We start from the raw sequence: 27,480 nt of genomic DNA on the forward strand, positions 1-27,480 counted from the left end.
ATGTTTGAATCGTTTATTTATACATAATATATTTTTACATGAACATTTATTAGTAATTTTAAGGTATTTTGTAATAATGGTCGAACTTAGACCTCATAGCATACACATATTTGGCAACTGTTGAAAATGTACCGGGTAAAACAGATCTACTACATATCTAGATGATAAAATATTTTATACAGGTCTTTAAATGTAATACACTTAGTTTGGTAACTTTTGGAATACTGAATAGTATAACATTCGCTACATAGGATGGGCACATAGATGTTAAAAGTGACTATATACATGTCCATTTTTTAATACATATGTTAAAATAATATATAAAATCTATTTACACGTAATAGTTATATTAATATTTAAGCAAATAGTTGAATTGTTGTTTCATACAAATTTACACATATGATATGCCATACAATATAATAATTTAGTAGGTATAAAACAACGATCCTTACAAGTAACAAATACACGATTTCAAGGCTCAAGGGATGAAATCTTTTGAGGAACAGTTAGATATTTATTTACAATCTTAATCTAAGTAGATTTGTTAACGTAATTATTTAAATGACGACGTTTATTTTCTTTAAAAAAATTACCCTGCTTTAAAATTCCTATAAGCCATCAAGACGAGATCCAACTGGGTAAAAAATATTACTGTTTGCGTTATTCCAAAATGTTCTTATAAACTGGTCGGTTGCGATATCACTCCATTTTTAACCGCATTCCTTAATCCAGCTCCGGTGACGGAAGTGGTGGTGGTCGTTATACTGGTCAAGCTTATAGAAGTCGTGTCCACCTACATGAAATCCAAATCAATTTTAAATTAGTATGTAAATCAGATGTACTCACTGTTCTGTTAACTAATGGTCCCTCATCACATTCCTCCTCATTGGGACAAATTGATGTGGCCACGCTGTTCTCTAAATGAAGTTGAGCGTTCACATCCATCGCGGCGCAAGTACAAACTTTCAAAAAGCTCTTTTTGAAGTTATCGTTCAAGAACGCGTACAAGATCGGATTGATGGCTGAATTGCTGTAGCCCAGACACGATGTCAATAAATGCATGGCGATTCTAAGCCTATTAAAAATAATAATAGTTAATTGATTAAAGTATTATTAATAAAATTTTTACTTTATTTCACTTGCGTCTTCGACTGGTTTATTGTCCAATTGCATAATCCAATAGGGCAGCCAACAAATCACATAAACTGTGATGATGGTCAGTACTAAATTCGTGACCTTACTGTGAGATCTTTTCTTTTCATTGGACTTATTCTTCGGTCCTACATTCCATAGTTTCATTACGACTCTAAAGTAGAACAGCAGAATCAAGCACAAAGCAATGAAAAAGCTGAAGGCGAAGATGTATCTGGCGTAGATCGTTTCAAAAGTCATGCCCTTCGAATCATCGTCGAGATCTTTGAACATGACGCAATATGTGAGATCGGGGGCAACCTCAACTTCTTCCGCGTAGTTTATAATGGGGATAATCAAGAGGATGCTCGTTGTCCATGCTAGCAACGAAACTACTTTCGATATAAAGGGGGTGCGCCACCTCAGAGACGAAATTGGGTGGCACTCTGCGATGTAACGGTCCGCCGACATGACGCAGAGGAAAATGCTGTTGGTGAACTGGTTAATGCTGGTGCTGATCATGTAGGCTTTGCAAGCGATGTGGCCGAAAATCCAACTGCCTCTGATTATGGTCGCTATTAGAAATGGGAGGCCGATGAGGAAGCATTCGTCCGCGATCGCCAGGTTGACTATGTACATGTTGGAGACCGTTTGCATTTTGGAAAATCTGATGACGACGTAGATGACGAGCGTGTTGCCAACAAGGCCCACGAAACATACTACGCAGAACAGGATTATTTGGATTATGCTGAGGTACCCTTCGAAGGTGGACCCCAGGTTGTCCATGAAATCTGTTGTGTTGTTCATCTTGATATATTTATCAGGGACTCAGATATTTAACATAGTACTGTTAATCTGAAACAGAGTGAGTGAGTATCACTCAAACGAATTGCCACTTCAGCAGGTGTGATATGAGTTTGAAAGTGGTTGCCTGCCATCGCGGGGAGATAAATGGAATGAACAGTTTTAACGAATAAATAAAATGACCTAAATGCAATCGCGTCTGCCTCGTTCATCACTCATGTTATTTCAACGAACCCGCGGTTATTTTTTAATTTCATTCCAAAATGGAGGTTGACTACGTGAATAAAAACTGTCGGCGACCACTAAAAAGACTGGTTTGCTTTGGGTTAGCACAGGTACAACCCCAATTCATTATCATATATAGTATATGGTGGTTCATGTGAAACATACTGACCTTTTCCAAGGTATTGCAGGTTTGCGCCCTTAAATTGCCAGTGTGTCAGCGGTGCAAGATATGCTTATTGTCAATGGATTCGGTAACAACAAAACGTTTCAGTTTGGATAATGTTTTGAGAGTTTTATTTAGTTTTCGTTGAGTTTGATAAGATTTCAAACAATAAATGTTTAGATATTTTTTTAAGTGGAGTGAAAAGATAAATATTTATCTCTAATAAAAATATATCATAATGAAGATTAACTTACATAACATAGATATAATGTCATACAATTGTAAATTGGTACAAGAACTTGCCAGAAATTCGTTGTTAACCCTATAAAACACTGAACAACAAATTTGGCTAAAATTCCTTGCCCCGATATTCCAAAATGTTCTTATAAACTGGTCTGTTGCGATATCACTTCATTTTTAACCGCATTCCTTAATCCGACTCTGAAGGATGTGGATTACTAAGTTTTCCAAGCGAGACTATTCCTTTAGGACATTATGGGCAGTTCTCCAGCGCCTGAACATCCCAAGCAGATTGTTTCCAGAACACTCGAAAGAATCACTTCCTACTAATACAGAAAAACATCAACATTTACGCATGTTGTTAATGATCCTCTTTAAAACTTAAATCTTAAAATTGCTTTCCTAAAAACCAATATCTGGTTTATAATTTATTCTCAAGGAAAATATTCGTATGTATTGAAAACACGCTCATTTAAGTAGTTTAATTTAATTCTAACATCCAAGTAATTTATTTATGATTACTCTAATAATGCACGGTTCAATTCTAGTATTTGAGAGAAGATTAACACGGCTCGAAAACGGCCAAGAGTGTTTATTTCCGGATATTCTAATTGAATTATTCGACTGACCGATTCAAAATTAACACAAACTATTTTGAAATTGTTCGGGTTTCGTTTAACTGAGGCATTTCAAAGTTTAACGTGACTAATTAAAATAACTAACTCATATCACATGCGAATTATAAAATAGTTTGCTAGTTTGCAACAAAAGTTTAGTCGGATATTCTAAAACGTTTTATTAGTTTACTAAGCACTAATTATAAGACAAATTAAGGACTTTTGTATGCTTGAATCATTTATTTATACATAATATGTTTTTACATGAACATTTATTAGTATATAGCTTAGTAATTTTAAGGTATTTTGTAATAATGGTCGAACTTAGACCTCATAGCATACACGTATTTGGTAACTGTTGAAAATGTACCGGGCAAAACAGATCAACTACACATCTAGATGACAAAATATTTTATACAGGTCTTTAAATGTAACACACTTAGTTTGGGAACTTTTTGAATGCTGGATAGTACAACATTTGGTGCATAGAAGGGGTACATAGATGTTAAAAGTGACTATATACATGTCCATTTTTTAATACATATGTTAATATCACAGATTTAAGCTAATATATAAAATCTATTTACACGTAATAGTTATATTAATATTTAAGCAAATGGTTGAATTGTTGTTCTATACAAATTTACACATATGATATGCCTATACAATATAATAATTTAGAAGGTATAAAACAACAATCCTTACAAGTAACAAATACACGATTTCAAAAGATTTTATGGGCTCAAGGGATGAAATCTTTTGAGAAACATTGTATATATATATATATTTGAATAGTTAGATATTTATTTACAATCTTAATCTAAGTATATTTGTTAACGTATACTATACACAGTAATTATTTAGATGAAGACATTTATTTTCTATAAAAAAACTTACCCTGCTTTAAAATTCCTATGATCCATCAAGACGAGATCCAAATGAGTAAAAATTATTACTGTTTGCTTCTTGAAGACTATAAACACTCTAATATAAAATATATCATAAAGAAGATTTATAGCGATAACAAATTGTTCAAAGGTCAAAAGAGGCAAACAGTAGCGTACGTAACATAGATATTATGTAATACAATTGTAAATTGGTACAAGAATTTGCCAGATTAAAAAAAAATTGTCAACCCTATAAAACACTGAACAACAAATTTGGCGACTAAAATTCCTTGCCCCGTTATTGCAAAATGTTCTTATAAACTGGTCGGTTGCGATATCACTCCATTTTTAACCGCATTCCTTAATCCGGCTCCGGTGACGGAAGTGGTGGTGGTCGTTCTACTGGTTAAGCTTATAGAAGTCGTATCCACCTAAATGAAATCCATATCAATTTTAAATTAGTATTTAAATCAAATGTACTCACTGTTCTGTTAACTAATGGTCCCTCATCACATTCCTCCTCATTGGGACAAATTGATGTGGCTCTTGTTGGTCTGGCCCTCTCCGAATTCTGTTTGTTTTTTCTCGGGAACACGCTGTTCTCTAAATGAAGTTGGGCGTTCACATCCATCGCGGCGCAAGTACAAGCTTTCAAAAAGCTCTTTTTGAAGTTATCGCTCAGAAACGCGTACAAGATCGGATTGATGGCTGAATTGCTGTAGCTCAGACACGATGTCAATAAATGCATAGCGATTCTAAGCCTATTAAAAAAAATAATAATTAGTTAATTGATTAAGGTATTATTAATAAAATTTTTACTTTTGTTCACTTGCGTCTTCAACTGGTTTATTGGCCAATTGCATAACCCAATAAGGCAGCCAACAAATCACATAAACTGTGATAACGGTCAGTACTAAATTTGTGACCTTCCTGTGAGATCTTTTCTTTTCTTTGGACTTATTCTTCGGCCCTACATTCCTTAGTTTCATCACCACTCTAAAGTAGAACAGCAGAATCAAGCACAAAGGAATGCAGAAGCTGAAGGTGAAGATGTACCTGGCGTAGATTGTTTCAATAGGCATGCCCTGCGAATCAGTGTCCAACATGGAGCTGTTTGTTATGTTGGACATGTTGGCTTGGCCATCGTCGAGATCTCTGAACATGATGACGCAAGACATGTGATCGGGGGCACCTCCAACTTCCCGCGCGTGGTTTATAATGGGGATTATCAAGAGGATGCTCGTCGTCCATGCTAGCAACGAGACTACTTTCGATATAAAGGGTGTGCGCCACCTCGGAGACGAAATTGGGTGGCACACTGCGATGTAACGGTCCGCCGACATGACGCAGAGGAAAATGCTGCTAGTGAACTGGTTAATGCTGGTGCTGATCATGTAGGCTTTGCAAGCGATGTGGCCGAAAATCCAACTGCCTCTGATCATGGTCGCTATTAGGAATGGGAGGCCGATGAGGAAGCATTCGTCCGCGATCGCCAGGTTGACTATGTACATGTTGGTGACCGTTTGCATTTTGGAAAATCTGATGACGACGTAGATGACGAGCGTGTTGCCAACAAGGCCCACGAAACATACTACGCAGAACAGGATTATTTGGATTATACTGCGGTACCCCTCGAAGGTGGACCCCGGGTTGTCCATTAAATCTGTTGTGTTGTTCATCTTGATGTATTTATCAGGGAATCAGGTGTTTAACATAGTACCGTTAATCTGAAACAGAACAATTCATTTTAGTGAAGTAGGACACGTTGATCATGTAAAGCTGTGTAACTGTGAGTATCACTCAAACGAATTGCCACTTCAGCAGGTGGAGTTTGGAAGTGGTTGCCTGCCATCGCGGGGAGATAAATGGAATGAACAGTTTTAATGAATAAATAAACGGACCTAAATGCAGTCGCGTCTGCCTCGTTCATCACTCATGTTATTTCAACGAACCCGCGGTTATTTTTTACTTTCAGCCCAAACGAATGAAAGCGAATGTTTCGTATAATTGGCGGGGGGAAAATGGAGGCTAACTACGCGAATAAAAGCTTTCGGCGGCCACTAAAAAGACGGATTTGCTTTGGGTAAACACAAGTACAACGTCAATACATTACCATATATAGTAGATGGTGGTTCATGTGAAACATACTGACCTTTTCGACGATATTGCAGTTTTGCGCCCTTAAATTGCCAGTGTGTCAGCGGTGCAGGATATTCTTATTGTCAATGGACTCTGTAACAACGAAACGTTTCAGTTTGGATAATGTTTTGAGGGTTTTATTTAGTTCTTGTTGAGTTTGATAAGATTTCAAACAATAAATGTTTAGATAATGTTATAAGTGGAGTTTAATAAGATTTTATGAAAAGTTTTGTACACATTGAATGGTTATAACAAATTTGGAGAGCTTCTTTACGAAACAGGGGTTTATTAAAAAAGTTATTTTCGGGGGGGACCGCTTTTTATTTTTTCCACGTTTTAAGGTGGATTTGTAAAAGTTGAGAGAAGTTACTACAGCAAAACATGCGTAACCGATATTTAATCCCGATTTAATTAGTCTGTATGGATAATTAAAAAGCCCCCTCAGTCAGTCAGATTTTTATAATTAATTTAATGGAGTCAGAAAAAAAATTGTTTGTAACACAACAAACTCATTGCGTAACCTTCTTATATTTCATTAGCAATACTACCCATTAATCAGTTAATCAGTTACGTAACATCAAAAGCGTATTTATTTTATAATTACAACGTCAATATAATTTTTACTATGTCAGTACACATTTATCGTCGCCATAACGTTTAATCGAGCGCTTTTGTTCACATATTGCGTAACTGGTTTAATTCAGGTTCGCCAATAAAAAATACATCCCAACCCTTCGTTAATGTTTTTTATGGCCGGAGTCCGACATTTATGATCGTTATTGCATTCAAACGGGCCTTTAATTCTTCGTGTTTTACGATTTTCAGACGACTTTTGTAATTGCAGTTCAGCGTATGGGCGTTTGCGATGACCAAACAATCGTAACTTCTCAATTTCTCAATATATTCCGTTGCATACAGTCGGCAATTGTTAATAATTCAATAAAGACGTGAGTCATTTGTATAATTATGACAGAAAACGCGTAAGAAGATAATTCGGTTAGCAACTTCGACGACGAAGTTACCTCCAAGTCGAAGTAATTATTGCAAATTTAATTACCTACCGCAGCGGTTTTGGATTTGGGTCGGGCAACTCTTTCAAAGTCAATGCGAATTTACATTAATCTTAAATCCGACAATAAAATCCGTCTGTACCACTCAACATCAACATTATCACAATAAATAACTACGATAATCCACGTGTTGGGAGATACGCGACATTTATCTGGATTTAATCCGAAGTGACACGTGGATGCGTCCGTAAAAGCGACGTTCCTTGTTTAAAAAGTCTGAAAGCTCGCAGACTGTTTACACTACAATTACGAATACAGTGGGTCTTGTCACGCGCTCAAACAAACAATTTTACTTAAAAGTGGAGTACGTGTCCATTCACCGCTGCGGCCTCTCCCTCGAAACTTTCTAAAAAGGATTTTATTAAAATTTATTTTCCGTACGGCTGACAGCATTTGCAAGCTATAAATAATGAATAACTGTTGACTAAAGCGAAAAAAAAAATGTAATATTTGCTGAAAAATAATAAATTCCTACACATGTGCCATTTTGATGTTTAACGACATATTTTATTGAGTACCGTAATACGAATTTTATGGAGCACGAAATACGTGGGTCGAAATTCATTATGCACGTACTTTACGGGCTTAAATATTACTTTCGCAATTACGCACTTCACGTCCCGGTAATACACAATGGATATATAAAACTTTAATTACGAGGAAACGTACGTTTTCTGCCAAATTTTGGCTGATCCTAATCCATTAAAAATATAAATTCGTTCGTTCCCATCATTTTCCACGCACGCACAATCTCAACAAATCATTATCCTTACGTCCTTCCGGTTTTGTGCGTCCAGTTCGGTTTTTCCTGCGTAACAATAAAAAAATACAATAAATTACACCAACAATGTATTTTTTGGAGACATCGTTTTTCATAAATCATGTTCTATACGAGTATATCCGATTCAGCTTGGAAGGTATAAGGGTGATTTTATTCAAAGCTACCATGTCACGTAGGATTTATTGCATCAAAATAAAAAAAGCAACAATAAAAATTTAGGTGCGTACCAATTACAAACGGGAACGTCCCTCTCCAAACTCAAACAAAGGCAATGATTGAATAAATCTTACAATAAATTTGAGAGGCTGAACTGAGAATGAAGGACGAAGTGATAATATTTCCTAATTAATTGCCCTAATTAGGAATAGGGAGGAGAAAAAAACCGAAAAAGGAGCACTGTGATATCTGAGAGGGCGAACCAGAAGTTCCCAACCCCTGTAAAATGATATTTTTACTTAAAACTCTCGGCCAATATTAAATTTCATTGTGGCAACAGAAATACCTGTACATTTACCGTAAAATATAAGCTCATTTGGAGCTTTATTATTTAGCATTCAGTGATCCATTTTAAGACTTAACAAAGAATGAGCTAAATAATTTGGAGGGACATTAGCATAAATGTAAGTAATTATAACCTAAAGTGGAGTAAAAAGATTGGGGGTTTCTGTTATTCAACAGTTTCATTTTTTGTTTGGAGGAACTGGTCCAGAATTACGCAACATTTACGGTCGGATATTTGGACCGTGAAACATGAACGTGAAGGGTCCGCTTAAAAATGGGCCTTTAAGAGAATAATTAAGCATTTACATTTGCTGAAGCTGTTCCCGAATGTCTTGCCCCTTTTGTGTCAGTCAACGGTTACATATAGGGGTATGCCGAGTATTTTTATCATTTTCTTAGACGGGAGTATGCAGAAACTGTCGGGATTTATGAAATTTCTGAAAGTCCAATTAGTTAATGATTTTTCGAACGGGAGAAGTTTGTGACGTGTATTGGGAAACGCTTAGACTGAAACTGAGGGATAAAGATCAAAAGTATTTTTTCAATTTTACATTATTTTTGCCAGTAATGTAATTTTTCGTAAAATAATGTTTGACATTCAATACTTGCATGTTCTACTCTATTTTTCATATTTTTTTACTAATTATTACTTTAACTCCTTGATATTTCTTAAAAAAAGCATTGTAAAATATATTCTATATATGATAAATTATTTGACAACAAAAACGTTCTCTTACTTGGATGGATTTAATATTTGGTGTTCAAATTCGATGAGATATATGCTATTGTCATTGATGAATTCAAAATACAAATTTTATGCCAATCATTTGGAAAGTACCGACTATAAATAGGACAGAAAACTACAGTGGAGAACTAGACTTATCAACTAACTCGAATAAAAGCAATATTTGGATAAATCTTACAATCAATGTAAGAGGTTGAACTGAAAATGAAGGTAAAACTGATAACATATTCTAATTAATTGCCTTAATTATTGATAGGAGTGAAAAAACTAAAACAAATATTGCGATATCGTAGAGGGCAAACAAGAAGTTCCCAACCTCTATAAAATGATATTTTTACTTAAAACACTGCAAATATTAAATTTTATTGTGGCAACAGAAACACCAGTACATTCACCGTAAAATATAAGCTCGTCGTATGGAGCTTTATTGTTTAGCATTCAGTAATCCATTTTAAGATTTAACAAAGCATGAGCTAAATAATTTGGAGGTACATTAGCATAAATGCTGTAAGTAATTATCGTCTATAGTGGAGTAAAAAGGTTGGGGGTTTCTGTAATTGAACCGTTTCATTTTTTGTTTGGAGAAACGGGTCCAGAATTATGCAACTTTTACGGTCGGATATTTGGACCGTGAAACATAAATGTGAAGGGTCCGCTTAAAAAAAGGCCTTTAAGAGAATAACTAAGCATTTACATTTGCTGAAGCTGATCCAGAATGTTTTGCCCCTTTTGTGTCAGTCTACGGTTTCATGTAGGGGTATGCCGAGTATTTTTATCGTTTTTTTTAGACGGCAGGATGCTGAAGCTGTCGGGATTTATGAAATTCTTGAAAGTACAATTAGTTAGTTAATGATTTTTCGAACGGGAGAAGTTTGTGACGTGTATTGGAAAACGCTTAGACTGAAACTGAGGGATAAAGCTCAAAAGTATTTTTTCAATTTTACATTATTTTTGGTAATAATGCAATTTTTCGTAAAATAATGATTGACATACAATACTTGCACGCTCTACTCAATTTTTAATAATTTTTTACTAATTATTACTTCAACTTCTTTCTTAAAAAACATTATAAATTATATTCTATCTATAATAAATTATTTGACAACAGAAACTTGCTCTTACTTGGGTGGATTTAATATTTGGAGTTCAAATTCGATGACATATATATAATTGTCATTGATGGATTCGAAACACAAATTTCATGCCAATCATTTGTAAAGTACCCACTATAAATAGGACAGAAAACTTCAGTGGAGGTCTAGACTTTTCAACTAACTCAAATAAAAGCAATATTTGGATAAATCTTACAATTAATTAATTGCCCTAATTAGGAATAGGGAGGAGAAAAAAATCGAAAAAGGAGCACTGTGATATCTGAGAGGGCGAACCAGAAGTTCCCAACCCCTGTAAAATGATATTTTTACTTAAAACTCTCGGCCAATATTAAATTTCATTGTGGCAACAGAAATACCTGTACATTTACCGTAAAATATAAGCTCATTTGGAGCTTTATTATTTAGCATTCAGTGATCCATTTTAAGACTTAACAAAGAATGAGCTAAATAATTTGGAGGGACATTAGCATAAATGTAAGTAATTATAGCCTAAAGTGGAGTAAAAAGATTGGGGGTTTCTGTTATTGAATAGTTTCATTTTTTGTTTGGAGAAACTGGTCCAGAATTACGCAACATTTACGGTCGGATATTTGGACCGTGAAACATGAACGTGAAGGGTCCGCTTAAAAATGGGCCTTTAAGAGAATAATTAAGCATTTACATTTGCTGAAGCTGTTCCCGAATGTCTTGCCCCTTTTGTGTCAGTCAACGGTTACATATAGGGGTATGCCGAGTATTTTTATCATTTTCTTAGACGGGAGTATGCAGAAACTGTCGGGATTTATGAAATTTCTGAAAGTCCAATTAGTTATTTTTCGAACGGGAGAAGTTTGTGACGTGTATTGGGAAACGCTTAGACTGAAACTGAGGGATAAAGATCAAAAGTATTTTTTCAATTTTACATTATTTTTGCCAGTAATGTAATTTTTCGTAAAATAATGTTTGACATTCAATACTTGCACGTTCTACTCTATTTTTAATATTTTTTTACTAATTATTACTTTAACTCCTTGATATTTCTTAAAAAAAGCATTGTAAAATATATTCTATATATGATAAATTATTTGACAACAAAAACGTTCTCTTACTTGGATGGATTTAATATTTGGTGTTCAAATTCGATGAGATATATGCTATTGTCATTAATGAATTCAAAATACAAATTTTATGCCAATCATTTGGAAAGTACCGACTATAAATAGGACAGAAAACTTCAGTGGAGAACTAGACTTATCAACTAACTCGAATAAAAGCAATATTTGGATAAATCTTACAATCAATGTAAGAGGTTGAACTGAAAATGAAGATAAAACTGATAACATATTCTAATTAATTGCCCTAATTATTGATAGGAGTGAAAAAACTAAAACAAATATTGCGATATCGTAGAGGGCAAACAAGAAGTTCCCAACCTCTATAAAATGATATTTTTACTTAAAACACTGCAAATATTAAATTTTATTGTGGCAACAGAAACACCAGTACATTCACCGTAAAATATAAGCTCGTCGTATGGAGCTTTATTGTTTAGCATTCAGTAATCCATTTTAAGATTTAACAAAGCATGAGCTAAATAATTTGGAGGTACATTAGCATAAATGCTGTAAGTAATTATCGTCTATAGTGGAGTAAAAAGGTTGGGGGTTTCTGTAATTGAACCGTTTCATTTTTTGTTTGGAGAAACGGGTCCAGAATTATGCAACTTTTACGGTCGGATATTTGGACCGTGAAACATAAATGTGAAGGGTCCGCTTAAAAAAAGGCCTTTAAGAGAATAACTAAGCATTTACATTTGCTGAAGCTGATCCAGAATGTTTTGCCCCTTTTGTGTCAGTCTACGGTTTCATGTAGGGGTATGCCGAGTATTTTTATCGTTTTTTTAGACGGCAGGATGCTGAAGCTGTCGGGATTTATGAAATTCTTGAAAGTACAATTAGTTAGTTAATGATTTTTCGAACGGGAGAAGTTTGTGACGTGTATTGGAAAACGCTTAGACTGAAACTGAGGGATAAAGCTCAAAAGTATTTTTTCAATTTTACATTATTTTTGGTAATAATGCAATTTTTCGTAAAATAATGATTGACATACAATACTTGCACGCTCTACTCAATTTTTAATAATTTTTTACTAATTATTACTTCAACTTCTTTCTTAAAAAAACATTATAATTTATATTCTATCTATAATAAATTATTTGACAACAGAAACTTGCTCTTACTTGGGTGGATTTAATATTTGGAGTTCAAATTCGATGACATATATATAATTGTCATTGATGGATTCGAAACACAAATTTCATGCCAATCATTTGTAAAGTACCCACTATAAATAGGACAGAAAACTTCAGTGGAGGTCTAGACTTTTCAACTAACTCAAATAAAAGCAATATTTGGATAAATCTTACAATTAATGTAAGAGGTTGAACTGAAAATGAAAGTAAAACTGATAACATATTCTAATTAATTGCCTTAATTTTTGAATAGAGTGAAAAAACTAAAAACAAATACTGTGATATCTGAGAGGGCAAACAAGTTTCCAACCCCTACAAAATGATATTTTTACTTAAAACACTCCGTTAATATTGAATTTCATTGTGGCAACAGAAACACCTGTACATTCACCGTAAAATATAAGCTCGTCGTTTGGAGCTTTATTGTTTAGCATTCAGTAATCCATTTTAAGACTTAACAAAGTATAAGTTAAATAAATTGGAGGGACATTAGCATAAATGCTCTAAGTAATTATAGCTTAAGGTGGAGTAAAAAGGTTGGGGGTTTCTGTAATTGAACCGTTTCATTTTTTGTTTGGAGAAACGGGTCCAGAATTATGTAACTTTTACGGTCGGATATTTGGACCGTGAAACATAAATGTGAAGGGTCCGCTTAAAAAGGTCTTAAGAGATTATTCTCTTTTACATTTACTGAAGCTGTTTCTGAATGTCTCACCCTTTTTGTATCAGTATTTGGCTACCTATCGGTGTATATCGAGAGAATAACTAAGCATTTTACATTTGCTGAAGCTGTCGAATGTCTCTCCCGTTTTATGCCAGTTTTCGGTTACATATCAACGTATGCTACATATTTTTTTTAGACGGCAAGATGAAGAAGATTTTTCGAATGAGAAAAGTTTCTGATGTTTTTTACTAACTCTTTGTTTTTGTATTAAAGAAACATTGTGAAATACATTCTATCCATAATAAATTATTTGATAGCAAAAATGTTCTATAATTTAGATAGATTTAATATTTCAAGTTCAGATTTCGTGACATTCATGTTATTGATATTTTTGCATTTGAAATTCGAATTTCTCGCCAATCACTTAGGCAGAACCGATTATAAATAGGAGAGGAAACTTTAGTAAAGGGGATAGGCTTTTCACCAAACTCAAACAAAAACAAAAATTAAACAAATTTTACAATGCATTTGAGAAATTGAACAGTGAATGAAAATTGTAGTTATATTACTTATTTGATTGTCCTAATTATTAACGGAATAGAAAACGAAAAATAAATTCTGTGTTCTCTGAGAAGACAAACTAACGATATTTTTACTTAAAACTCTCGACTAATATTAAATTTCAGTGGAACAACAGAAACACCTGTACATTTACCATAAAATATAAGCTTGTCGCTTGGAGCTTTATTATTTAGCATTGAATAATTTATCTTAAGACGTAACAAAGCATGAGATAAATAAATTGGAGGTCCATTAGCATAGATGCTGCAAATAAGGCTGAGGATAAAGGTTGGGGGTGTCTGTAATTGAACCTTTTCAATTTTTGTTTGGAGAATCCGGAATTATGCAACTTTTGCGGTCGAATATTTGAACCATGAACATAAATGTGAAGGGTCCGCTTAAAAAGGTCTTAAGAGAATAACTAAGCATTTTACATTTGCTAAAGCTGTTCTCGAATGTCCCTCCCGTTTTCTGCCAGTTTTCGGTTACATATCAGCGTACGCGGAGCATTTTTATCGTTTTCTTAGGCAGCAAGATGCAGAAACTGTCAGGATTTATGAAATTCATGAAAGTACAATTAGATAAAGATGCGACCGGGAGCAGTTTCTCACGTGTATTGGAAAACGCTTTGGCTGAAACTAGGGAAAAGGTTATCAACGGGGAACATGTCTCTTTTGTTCCCGTATCATTTTATTTGGAGTTCAACGTTCTCGGCTAGCAGCCCTTGTGTTTTTATTAGATACTTCGTCATTTTATTCATTCTGTACCTTTGTGATCCATCAATTTTTCCAATAAACGAAGAAGTGGCTTTTACTGAAAAGTTAATATTACAGTAAACATAGAACGATGCAAATATTGTCATTAAATGTTATGAATAAAAGACGGGTATAAAACATCCTAATGGAACAACTGTGTTAAGCACACAAAGCGAAAACTTTTATATTTTTATTATGTCCCAAATAACTTTTAAATAAACCAGCCACGTGTATTCTTAACGTTAATAAAACCAGACAAAATTCATATCTAGTATATGATTATATTTCGAATATTTCAGAAAATGAAACAGCTTATTCAGTTCTCGGACTTCCTAATAATTTAAAAAACATCTTTGTTCATAAATAACTATTAAAATACTTTCCTTACAAACGGAAATTCTCATAAAAGATACAAAATAAGCACATTGTGAAAGTAATTGCGCAAGTCTTTTCAACTGAAAGGATAATCGGTTAAGAAATGCGCCAAACAAAAAGAATTTAAAAAAAGACAGTCGAGCAAAATTTACGCTACTGATGCAATAACTCATAAATTTGGCTTGTTTCAATAATTACTAATATTTTTTTATTTTATCCATCACTTTTTAGTATAAAGCAACAACCGTTTTAAAATTAATTGTACAAATCGATGTGTTTGAAATGTGTGTCAATCTCGCGACATAATCTATTCCACGTCGATAATAAATTCACGTAGGGAGAAATTTCGGGAGTTGATACGTGTTTAATATAACGTCACATTGTTGATGTACACGAACAACATTCGATTTGTGAGGTGCGAACTTCATTCGGATTCCAATTTCGACGAAGATGACTTCGCCCCTGTTTCGTACGTTGAATCACGAACTTTATTAAAAAAAATAATAATGACGCAAATTTAAATTTGGTAAATCCGCCAATTTTGCATTTTACATGTGACGCCATCTGTTTTAAGACAAAGGACCCACTGTTAACGTAAAGTCAGTTGAAAAGTTATTAATTAATTGGATGTCAAGTGTTTGGGATTAATGCACATGAGCATGTTAAATTAAATCGGAGGACTCCAATAGAGAGATAAACTCTGAGAAAACGTGTGCCTGTCACAAAATTTCGTCGCAATTTGCGCCTTCATTATAACCCTATTTTTTGCGTATAACACGGCCGAACATGGAGAGGAAACGACGCCTAAGCGATTCTTCCGATGGCGAAAGAAAAATCAAGAAGCCCAAGTGGTTTGTTACGGGGCTGTTCAAGTGCACCATAGCCAACGTAGCTGATGGAGAAAACTCGCCGGAAGGCGACTGCGACACGTCCGGTTACCTAGAAAACTTCGACGAGGACATGGAGATTCAAGTCTTCGACAATTACCGCACTCCCATGGAGGTGTGTTCCGAAGCCAGTGAATCGGATGTGGAGGAAACCGTATCGGACAAGAGCTGCGAAAAAAGCGATAATGATTCGGACAACGACGCTGATGATGAAGATGATGATGACAATTCCGGGGTTTTTTGCGACGTTATCAAATGTACGTGTTGTCAGGGCAGGAATGAACGTAATGGCGGGGCACCTGAATATCGCGACTCACCTAATTCTACCGACTCAGACTCCAGCGATGTAACTTTGTTTTACTATTCGGATGAAGAGTCTGTGGACAGCGACATTGCTATCGACTAAACCATAATTTCAATACTATTTATTTATATGATATATATTTTGTATATAAATTTTGTACATGAGTAAGGTTTTAAAGTCATATATTTGTAATTCATTGTATGTACAAAGTTTCTGACATTTGTAATATGTATGGATATTTTGAAATAATTTAGGAAAAAACAAATACTTATGTGACATATTATTTATTTATGTTTTTCAGCTAAATAAAATTAAAATAAGAACATTTATTTTTAAGATTCATAAAATAAAATAATTTAAAAATTAAATATGTCTGTTAATTTTTTAGTAATAAATTAAATATTCATTTTGACATTAAATAATAAAAATGCGTAGTATTCAGTTAATACTTCATAATATCAATCAATAAATTATTTAATATAAAATTAAAAATAAAATGAATTTAATATTAGACACCAATTACAAAAGCTTTAGGCACCAAATTCGAAACTGTCAGATTAGGCGCAAATGTGTACAGCGCAACGTTGCATCTAACGTTAAAATATTTAATTCAATTCCTCAAAAGGTACTATTTTTAATTTTTTGTTTTTAAATTTTTATACTCTCCCACATTCGCATTTTGTGAAATTTTATTCCGTACTACATTCTTTAATTTGTCAATTTTTATTTACTTTTTATTAATTAAAACTTTTATCAGTGAACTTTAAATTATAGGTTTTCTCCCACATTCGCATTTTGTGAAATTTTATTCCGTACTACATTCTTTAATTTGTCAATTTTTATTTACTTTTTATTAATTAAAACTTTTATCAGTGAACTTTAAATTATAGGGTTGATGTTTTGTCGAATTCGAAATCCCCTCAATACCTAAAATTTAAATCAAATTTGACAATTATAATTAATTGGCGCATGGATCGGGGAGAAGTCATTTTCGTCGAAATTGGAATTCTATCCTGAAAATTGTAATATGTAATAGATTTTTTGAAATAATTTAAGAAAAAACATATACTTATGTGTCATTATTATTTATTTATGTTTTTCAGCTAAATAAAATTAAAAAGAAAACAATTTATTTTTAACATTCATAAAATCAAATAATTTAAAAATTAAATTATTAAATATGTGTGTGTTAATTTTTTTTCGTAATAACTGTTTTAAATATTAATTTTGACCTTGAACTGATGTTAATAGTAATTTAAAGAAAATCATTGTTAATGTTTCAGTATATTAATAAATAATTTCAGAAGAGAAATAAATGAACAACTAATAAAATAAAAATACGTAGTATTCAGTTAATACTACAAAACATCAATCAATAAATTATTCATATAACACTAAAAAAATAAATTTAATTACAATAGCTTTAGACACCAAATTCAAAACTGTCAGATCAGGCGCAATTGAGTACGGCGCAACGTTGCACCTAAGACTAAATTCCTCAAAATTTTTGGTATTATTTTTAATTTTTATTTTCTCCCACGTCTGCATTTTGTGAAATTTTAACCCGTAATACATCCTTTAATTTGGTAATTTTTATTTATTTTTTTTATTAATCAGTACTTTTATCAGTGAATTTAAATTATGGGGTTGATGTTCCGTCAAATTCGAAATTCCCGCAAAACCTAAAATTTTAATCAAATTTGACAATTACATTTAATTGATACAAGTAACACATTATCGACATGGATTTAGAAAGTCCGATGAATGAAAATTCTCAAGTGCAACCAGAAATGGATGCCAAAGAACTCAATGTGGGCACCACTGAATGTAACAACAATGAAGATGGTGTTGGCACTGATTGTTCACCATCAAGTACCTCACAAAAGAGTGATGCAAGTGTTCCTTCCAATGGACAAGTTGATCCATTGGATAATCAATGTTTGAGTGACAATCTTGAAGGTGAAAGTACTGACGAGGATATTGATGGGATACCCATTGATATTGAAGATGAAGAAGTCGAACAGAATAATTTGAATAATCCTGAGGAGGAAGAGTACACTTGTACTTGCGATCTTGATCCGTGTACCAGATGTTTGTAACTATTAAAATTAATCAATAATTAAAGTACCTAATAATTTTTTTTTTCAATTTTACACTATTTTTGGTAAATTATGTCTAGTTTTATCAGTTTGTTTCATTTTATTAATTTTTTTAATAGGACTTTAATTATTATTTGATTTATATTAGTTAGTTTTTTGAAATTCTTTCTTTGATGTTCAAAGAACATTTAGAAATATCTTCTATTTATAAAAATTATTTGAGACTGAAATTTTTAATGTTAGATTATATGATATTCATATTATTGTCATTGTCAGGTCCCCAATCCCATTCAAGTATTAACTCTGTCATGGATTTAGAATATTTGTTAGAAAATTAATAGGACTTTAATTATTTAATTTAAATTAGTTAATTCTTTGTAATCTTTTTTTTTTTTTTTGATGTTCAAAGAACATTTAGATATATCTTCTATTCATCACAATGATTTGAGAGTGAAACGGTGAGTTAATTTGTTGTTGTTTAGATTGTATGATATTCATGTTATTGTCATTGTCAGGTTCCCAATTCCATTCACGTATTAATGTAACACTGACATGGATTTAGAATATTTGTTAGAAAATTTTCAACCATAAATGGATGTTGAACATCTCAATATGGACACCAGTGAATCCAAAAAGTGTGAAGATCATCTTGAAAAACTTCGTTGGTGATTTAAGTATTTCTTTCCATTCACAAAAGCTGATGTATGAGCAGTAATCTTGAAGATGATGTCGATGAGGATAATTTGAATAACCCTGAGGAGGAGGAGGAGCATTCTTGTAATTGCAATCTTGATCCGTGTACTAGATATTTATAACTATTAAAATTATTTAATAAATAAAGTATCTAATAAAAATACCTTTTCAATTATATACTATTTTTGCTAAATAATATCTAGTTTTAGAAAAACTTGTCTAAAAACATTTGTTTTTTCAGCAGTTTGTATCATTTTATTAAATTTTTAATAGGGCTTTAATTATTATTTAAGTTATATTTTGAAATATCTTCAATTTATCAAAATGATTTGAGACTTAAACGTTAATTCTTTGTAATCCTTTTTTTTTTATGTTCAAAGAACATTTAGAAATATCTTCTATTCATCAAAATGATTTGAGAGTGAAACGGTGAGTTAATTTTTAATGTTCAGATTATAAGATATTCATGTTACTGTCATTCTCAGGTTCACAATCACATTGACGCACTAATGTAACACTGACATGTATTTAGAATATTTGTTGGAAAATTTTCAATCATAAATGGATGTTGAACATTTCAATATGGACACTAGTGAATCCAAAAAGAGTGAAGATCATCTTCAAACATTTCGTTGATGATTGTTTCAAGTATTTCTTTCTATATACAAAAGCTGATGTATGAGCAGTAATCTTGAAGATGAAAGTAGTCATGAGGACAGTGACGGTATTGACCTTGAAAATGATGAATTCGGTCAGGATAATTTGAATAACCCTGAGGAGGAGGAGTATGCTTGTAGTTGCGATCTTGATCCGTATACTAAATGTTTGTAACTATTAAAATTATTTAATAAATAAAGTTCGTAATAAAAATACCTTTTCAGTTTTACACTGTTTTTGGTAAATAATGTCTGGTTTTAGAAAACTTTGCCTAAAAACATTTGTTTTCTCAGTAGTTTGTTTCATTTTATTCATTTTTTTAATTGGACTTTAATTATTATTTAATTTATATTAGTTAGTTTTTTGTAATTCTTTCTTTGACGTTCAAAAAACATTTAGAAATATCTTCTATTTATAAAAATGATTTGAGACTGAAAATTTTTGATATTCAGATTATATGATCCCATTCACGTACTAATATAACACTGGCATGGATTTAGAATATTTGTAGGATAATTTTCAACCATAAATGAATGTTGAACATTTCAGTGAATCCAAAAAATGTGAAGATCATTTTCAAACCCTTCATTGATGATTGTTCCAAATATTTCTTTCAGTACATAAAAACTGATGTATGAGCTGTAATCTTGAAAATGAAAGTAGTCATGAGGACAGTGACGTTATTGACCTTGAAGATGCTGAAGTCGACCAGGGTAATTTGAATAACCTTGAGGAGGAGGAGTATACTTGTGATTGTGACATTGATTCATATACTATATGTTTCTAACTATTAAAATTATTTGGTCTATAAAATACTTAATAAAACTACTTATTCAATTTTCACTACTTTTAGTAAGTCTGGTTGTAGAAAAATAACTTTTGTTTTTATTTTTTTAATTAGTTTTATATGCATATTACTTAATTTTTATTAAGTAGTACCTTTAAATCTTTTCTTTTATATCCCAAGACATCATATTTGAAATTTTAATCGAAATTAGCTTTTAAAGGTCTGATTCTATTATACTCTTGTTACTACCACTAGTGTGTCCAAAAACAGGAAGGATATTAAATGTTTGTAAATATTAAAATGATCTAATCAATTCTAATAATTTCAATAAACCAGTAATTTATTTTTCTTGAATGAAGTGGGAGAAGTTATAAATAAAGGAAACCGTAAATATGATGGATATTGGAAGCGCTTTACCGTTCGTGACTGATGCCATAAAGTAAAATTATACATTGTGCTCGTACGGCACTGAGAGCAATAACTCAAACGGCGAAGACCCGGCATGAGTTATTTACTGAGCGAAATAAGAGGGAAAGTGTTTTCTATTCAATCTAGATCCAAACATTAACCCACATTTATGTGCGGGATTCATGAAAAGGGAAAATGAAATCGCGTTATTGCGGTTTATCGTCTGCTGATTTCGGATAAATTGGTTTTAAATTAAGGCCGTCTGCGACTAAATAAATCAGCGGTTGCGAAAATCATTCGTCAGCGTACGATTTTTGAGGCACCGTGGCCGTAATGGAACTAAACAATGACACATGAATCCGTACAGGTAACCGGCAACAAAAGTTGTGCAGACAGACGTTGTTTTCTCACCACCCACGATTTTTCCCAACGCATCGAACCGGAACGTGTCACCGCATAATTGATTGAAACGCCATAATAATAAAACGTGGACAAGTCATCGGTGTCGGGGCTCTCGGTCACGTATCAATCAGGACACTTGGCGCGGTCGTCCTTCCGAAAGAAAAAAAACTTCCGCCCTGTCCTTGGACAAGGCCCGGACGGATTTATTCACTGCCAAGGCGCGGGGTCCACTCGGAATAACAATGAGGCGATATATCAGCCATAGCAATCTCGTGTATAACGCATTAGAACGGAATTTTGCAGTCATATGTTACACTCGGATAATATGAAGTCGGGGGTTTTAAAGGGCATGTGCGCTTTTGTCGCGCGAATTCCCCCAGAAGATGGATTTCGAGATATCGAATAACTATTGTCTGACTTCCAGACGGCTCGTAACACTCAATACTCTTTATTGCTTCGATCATAACATGAGTAATGAGACTTACGGATCCACTTACTTAAAAGCTCCAACTTGTTTGACAATTTTGGAAGAGTTTCAACATTTATCTTGGCCAGAGTTTTCTAACGGTGACACTTTTGGTTCACTTGTGAATATTTGATGGCTTACAAACTTCCAAGCTACTTTAAATCGTTTTTAGTGATTTATTCCATTCAATATTTTAAAACTTTGAATTAACATAATTATTTCAAAAAAAAATATATATATATATTTATTATTTACTTAGTTTAACATATTTTGAAAATAAAATAATTTACATTTTTTTCGTTCGCCACTTGGTATTTAAAACATTTTTTGAAGCTGATCATTTTGTGTGATTTATTACCGTAAATTTTTTAAGAAGTATAAAACTATATATTATATTTTTTTGTATTAACGTTTGACACACCTTAGAAATTTTTTTTAAATAGTTTTGAGTGATTTATGAAGTTGTTTTAAATAGTTTTGAGTGATTTATGCTATAGAACATTTTTAAGAATCATTATATATTTAATATATAATATTTACATACTTTGAAAATAGAGTTTTATATTAACATATTTTGAAAATAAAGTAATTTACATTTTTTTTGTTTAAACGTTTGCCACTTGGTATTTAAAACATTTTTTGAAGCTGATCATTTTGTGTGTCTTCAATCTTTTAGGAATTATAAAACTGAATTCATGTAAATATTTCCAAAAGAATTAGTCTATATACTATATTTTTTATCTAATAACGTTTGCCACATTTGTAACTTAGACATTTTCTGAAGCTGCTTTAAATATTTTTTGTAATTTATGAATTATTTTCTTGAACCTTTTAGAAATTATAACACTCAATTAATGTATTTATTTCAAAGAGAATTAGAGTAATATACTTTATTTTTTCTTCATTAACTTTTATCATATTTATACCTTAGAAATTTTTTGAAGCTACTTTACATAGTTTTGAGTGATCTATGCTATTGAACCTCTTAAGTGTAATATTTACATATTAATGTGTAATATTTACATATTTTGAAAATATTCACACATATTTTCTTCATTAACGTATGGTACCTTGGTATACAATTTTTTTAAGCTGATCATTTTATGTGATTTATTCCCATCAATCTTTTAGATATTATGAAATTATTTCGAAAACAATTAGTCGTTTGTCATTTTTGTATCCTAGAAAATTTTTGAAGGTGCTTTAAATAGTGTTGAGTGTTTTATGCTATGGAACTTTTTAAGATTTATGATATTCAATTAATACATTTACATATTTTGAAAATAGAGTAATATACATCTTTTTTTCAAAATTTTTGAAGCTGATCTTTTTGTTTGATTTATTTCCTTAAACTTTTTAGGAATTATAACACACAATTAATGTAATTATTAAAAAAAAATAAACTAATATAATTTATTTTTTTCTTTATTAAAGTTTGTATCATTTGTATTTGAAGCTGCTTTAAACAGTGTTGAGTGTTTTATGCCATTAAACCTTGTAAAATTTATGATATTCAATTAATGTATTTACATATTTTGAAAATAATGTAATCTGCATCTTTTTTTCCAATTTTTTAAGCTGATCATTTTGTTTGATTTACTTCCTTGAGCCTTTTAGGAATTATACCACACAATTAAAAAAATTGACTGAAATAGAAATTATTTGAGATTGTTTTAAATTAGTTTTGAGTGATTTATTTATTTATTTTTTTTAAGATTTATTATATTCAATTAATGTATAATATTTACATATTTTGAAAACAGTGTTATTCACTTTTTTCTTTATTAACGTTTGACACATTGGTGTTTTATAAGTTGATTATTTTGATCTTTGTGTGATCTTTTTTTTATGGTTTAATCTCTTGGACTTTTAGGAATCATAAAAGTCAATCAATGCAATTATTTCGAAAACAATTAGACCAATATACTTCATTAATGTTTTTCCTATTTGTACATTAGACATTTTTTGAAGCTGCTTTAAACAGTATTAAGTGATTTATGCTATTGAACTGATTTATTATATTGCATTAATGTATAATATTTACATATTTTGAAAATGTGTGATTCACACTTTTTTCTTCATTAACGAATCTTTTAGGAATTATAAAATTCAATTAATGTAAATATTTCGAAAATAATTAGATAAATATATTATATTTTTTCTTCATTAACGTTTACCACATTTGTACCTTACAAATTTTTTGAAGCTGCTTTAAATAATTTTGAGTGATTTATACTATTGAATCTTCTAGGATTTATTATATTCAATTAATGTATAATATATATGGTACATACTTCGAAAATAGAGTTATTCACATTTTTTTCTTCACTGAAATTTGGTACTTTGGTGTTTTAATTTTTTTTTTTTTGATCATTTTGTGTGATTTATTTCCTTTGAACTTTTTAGGAATTATAAGATTCAATTAGTGCAATTATTTCGGAAACCAATATACTTTACTTTGTTCTTTATTAACGTTTGTACATAGAAATTTTTTGAAGCTGTTTTAGTGTTGAGTGATTTATGTTATTGAACCTTTTAATAATATTTATGACAGTAAATTCAAATTTTTTTTAAGCGTGAGTATTTTGTATGATTTATTCTCTGGACATTTTAATAATTATAATACTATTTCAAAAATACTAATTTTACAATAATTAAAAAAAATAGAGTATATACTTTATTCTTTTCTTCATTAACGTTTGTAACAATTGTACCACCTTTGAAATTTGTTTAATTTTAAAATAGTTTTGAGTGATTTATACTATTGAATCTTTTTAGGATTTATTATATTCAATTAATGTATAATATTTATATATTTTGAAAATAGAGTTATTCACATTTTTATTTCTTCATTAACGTTTGATACCTTTTAGGAACCATAAAACTCAATTAATGCAATTATTTAGAAAATATTAGACCAATATACTTTATTTTTTCTTCATTAATGTTTATCACATTTGTACATTATAAATTTGAAGCTGCTTTAAAAAGTTTGGAGTGAATTATGGTATTGAACCATTTAAGATTTATTGTATTCCATTAATGTATAATATTTACATATTTTGAAAATGGAGTGATTCATATTTTTTTCTTCATTAACGTTTGATACTTTGGTGTTTTATTTTTTTAAGTTGTATCTTTTAGGAATAATAAAATTCAAATCATGTAAATATTTTGAAAATAATTAGAGTAATGTACCCTATTTTTAGTTTGATTTATTCCCTTGAACCTTTTAGAAATTATAAAACTTAATTCATGTAATTATTTTAAAAACAATTAGACTAATATATGTACTATAATTTTTCTCCATTTACGTTTGCCACATTTACTTTACAAACTTGCTTATAACAAGCTTTACAACAAGCTGATTTAAATAGTTTTGTGTGATTTCTGCTATATTTTATTTATTATTTATTATATTTAATTAATATTTACATATTTTGAAAATAGTTATTCTCATTTTTTATGTTATGTTTATGTGATTTTCCCTTGAACTCATGTATTTACATATTTTGAAAATAGAGTAATTTACATTTTTAAAGGTGATTATTTTATATGATTTATTCCCTGAAATTTTTAACAATTATAATACTCAATATTATTTCAAAAATACTAAATTACAATTTTACCTTGGTTAAGTTTCCCACTTTATAATATATAATATTTCTAGTTGACTTTGAAACTGTTACAATATTATATATCAAATTCATAAGGGATTCAGTTACTTTGTGCAAAGCCACAAAGCGGTTTCATGAAGAATTACGCCATGCATTTGACTCTTAAGCGCTTTTGAAACGTTCCATGGAAAAATTATAATAGATATCTCCGGCGGTTGTCGTTTAAAATTAATCGTCGCTCAGTAATTCACTTGACGAAACTAAAATCTGAACGGGACGTCTTCGATCGATTTCTTAAATTAATTAGGGGGCCCCTGTTCGGGTCGCGCTAATTTATATGTCAAAAGACTAATAAGATTTCGAAAATTTAATGTTAACCGCGCCAGAAAGAGGCCCGGTTATTGATTACGAATTAATCAACTGATTGACAACGTCGATCGGAGGCCCCGCAAAGTTTTCAATTCGAATTTACTTTATCTAATGCCGCATGAAATATTGGCGTGTCTGATGGGTTTCCCCGATTAATATCCTAAATACATGTTTAAATTCCGGGATAAATCACCGCTGTGGTGGTTTCGGTCATCAATTTTACATAGATTTAACAATGTTGTGGTTGTCGATAGAATAACAAGTGATTTAATGGGACACAACTGTTTTAACATGTCACTTTTATGTACTAATTTTTACAAAATAATACTTAATATTTGTAAGTCCATATATAGTAAAAAACATTGACACTGCGTAGATAATTTAAATTTCTTAGTTTAAATAGATTTAAAAATATTTTCATTTCAAAATATTCATTTCAAAATTATATAATAATAATATTAATTGATTAGCCTTTGTATTTGAAGCTGCTTTAAACAGTATTGAGTGTTTTATGCTATTGAACCTTTTAAAATTTGTAATATTCAATTAATGTATTTACATATTTTGAAAATAAAGTAATCTACATCTTTTTTCCAATTTTTTGAAGCTGATCATTTTGTTTGATTTACTTCCTTGAACCTGTTAGGAATTATAACACACAATTAATGTAATTATTAAAAAAAATTGATTGATATACTTTACTTTTTTTATTCCTGAATGATTGTAATAGAAATAGAAATTTTCTGTTTTTGTTTTAAATTAGTTTTAAGTGATTTATTTATTGAACATTTTAAGATTTATTATATTCAATTAATGTATAATATTTACATATTTTGAAATTGGTGTTAATAATAGATAGATAGATTAATAGATTTAAAAATATTTTCAGTATAAATATATAAAATAATAATATTAATTGATTATTTGATTATCCTTTTACTTTTTATACATTTAACTAGCTGTACTCGCGACTTCGTCCGATAGCGTGTTGAAAATGATCGTTTTCTAGACGGTGATCTCGAGATTCCAAAGATACTTGAGCCTTAACAATGAATGACGCGTTCTATCTAATTGTAATCATTCATTCCTCTCAGAACTACTCTCATTCGACCTAAACATGGACATCTTGTTCAGATTCATTTTCATGTCGCAATCTTTGGCTTTTGACCTTTCTCATGTTTTTAGAGAGATTTGACTTTCTTTTAGGCATAACTAAATTTTAGAAAAAACAACTATCTACGTTACTAACTAAATAAAATAACCTATAAATAATTTATCAATTTAAATGTAAATCTGAATATTGAACACTTTATAATTATTTATAATTATTACTTAAGGGTAATAATAGAAAGCAGTAAAAATGTATCAAAATATTTTGAATTAAGATAAGATAAGAAGAACGGATCGGTGGAATTATAAAAGATGCATATCAATCAAATCAAACTATCAATCAATCGTTGGTGGGAGAAGTGGTGGGAGGCGCCCGACATGACGGCCCTGTGGTGGCATTCGCGTGAGCTGCACGTGGTACTGGACAGTACTTGGATATTGCAACATTACTTTATTTTTCTAAAATAAAAGTAGCCTAAGTTACTCCTTATTGCATCAGCTACCTGCCAATAAAAGTCCCGTCAAAATCGGTCCAGCCATTTCAGAGATTAGCGGGAACAAACAGACAGACAAACAAAGAGACAAAAATTGTAAAACATGCTATTTTGGTGTATGTATCGTATTTATATTCATATGCATGTAGTAAAAAGCGGTTATTTCAATATTACAGACACTCCA

The 27,480-nt window shown here is 31.2% G+C and overlaps 1 protein-coding gene and 1 long non-coding RNA gene across 9 annotated transcripts in view; one reads left to right on the forward strand and one right to left on the reverse strand.

The window, feature by feature from the left end:
* Position 1: 1 nt before the first annotated feature.
* Positions 2 to 27,480, reverse strand: part of LOC109599566 (somatostatin receptor type 2-like) — a 226,400-nt gene continuing 198,921 nt past the window's right edge. For 4 of the 8 annotated variants that reach the window (XM_049967539.1, XM_049967541.1, XM_049967538.1 and 1 more), the window contains 4 exons: positions 6,220 to 6,299; positions 4,887 to 5,794; positions 4,552 to 4,828; positions 3,401 to 4,498 (listed from right to left, as the gene is read on the reverse strand). In XM_049967539.1, the coding sequence (XP_049823496.1) occupies positions 4,382 to 4,498; positions 4,552 to 4,828; positions 4,887 to 5,746 (1,254 nt within the window). In that variant the 5' untranslated portion in view covers positions 5,747 to 5,794; positions 6,220 to 6,299 and the 3' untranslated portion in view covers positions 3,401 to 4,381. Of the gene's footprint in view, positions 794 to 846; positions 1,076 to 1,129; positions 1,987 to 3,400; positions 4,499 to 4,551; positions 4,829 to 4,886; positions 5,795 to 6,219; positions 6,300 to 27,480 lie in introns of those variants that run through there. The other 4 variants (XR_007548094.1, XM_049967544.1, XM_049967542.1 and 1 more) reach the window with 4 other exon arrangements.
* Positions 18,638 to 19,149, forward strand: LOC126265601 (uncharacterized). Its single transcript, XR_007548095.1, has 2 exons — positions 18,638 to 18,751; positions 18,809 to 19,149. It is a non-coding gene; the product is annotated as an uncharacterized LOC126265601 (long non-coding RNA).

The sequence above is a fragment of the Aethina tumida genome, chromosome 5 (genome assembly GCF_024364675.1).
Source record: "Aethina tumida isolate Nest 87 chromosome 5, icAetTumi1.1, whole genome shotgun sequence".
In the NCBI taxonomy this organism is placed as follows: Eukaryota; Metazoa; Arthropoda; class Insecta; order Coleoptera; family Nitidulidae; genus Aethina; species Aethina tumida.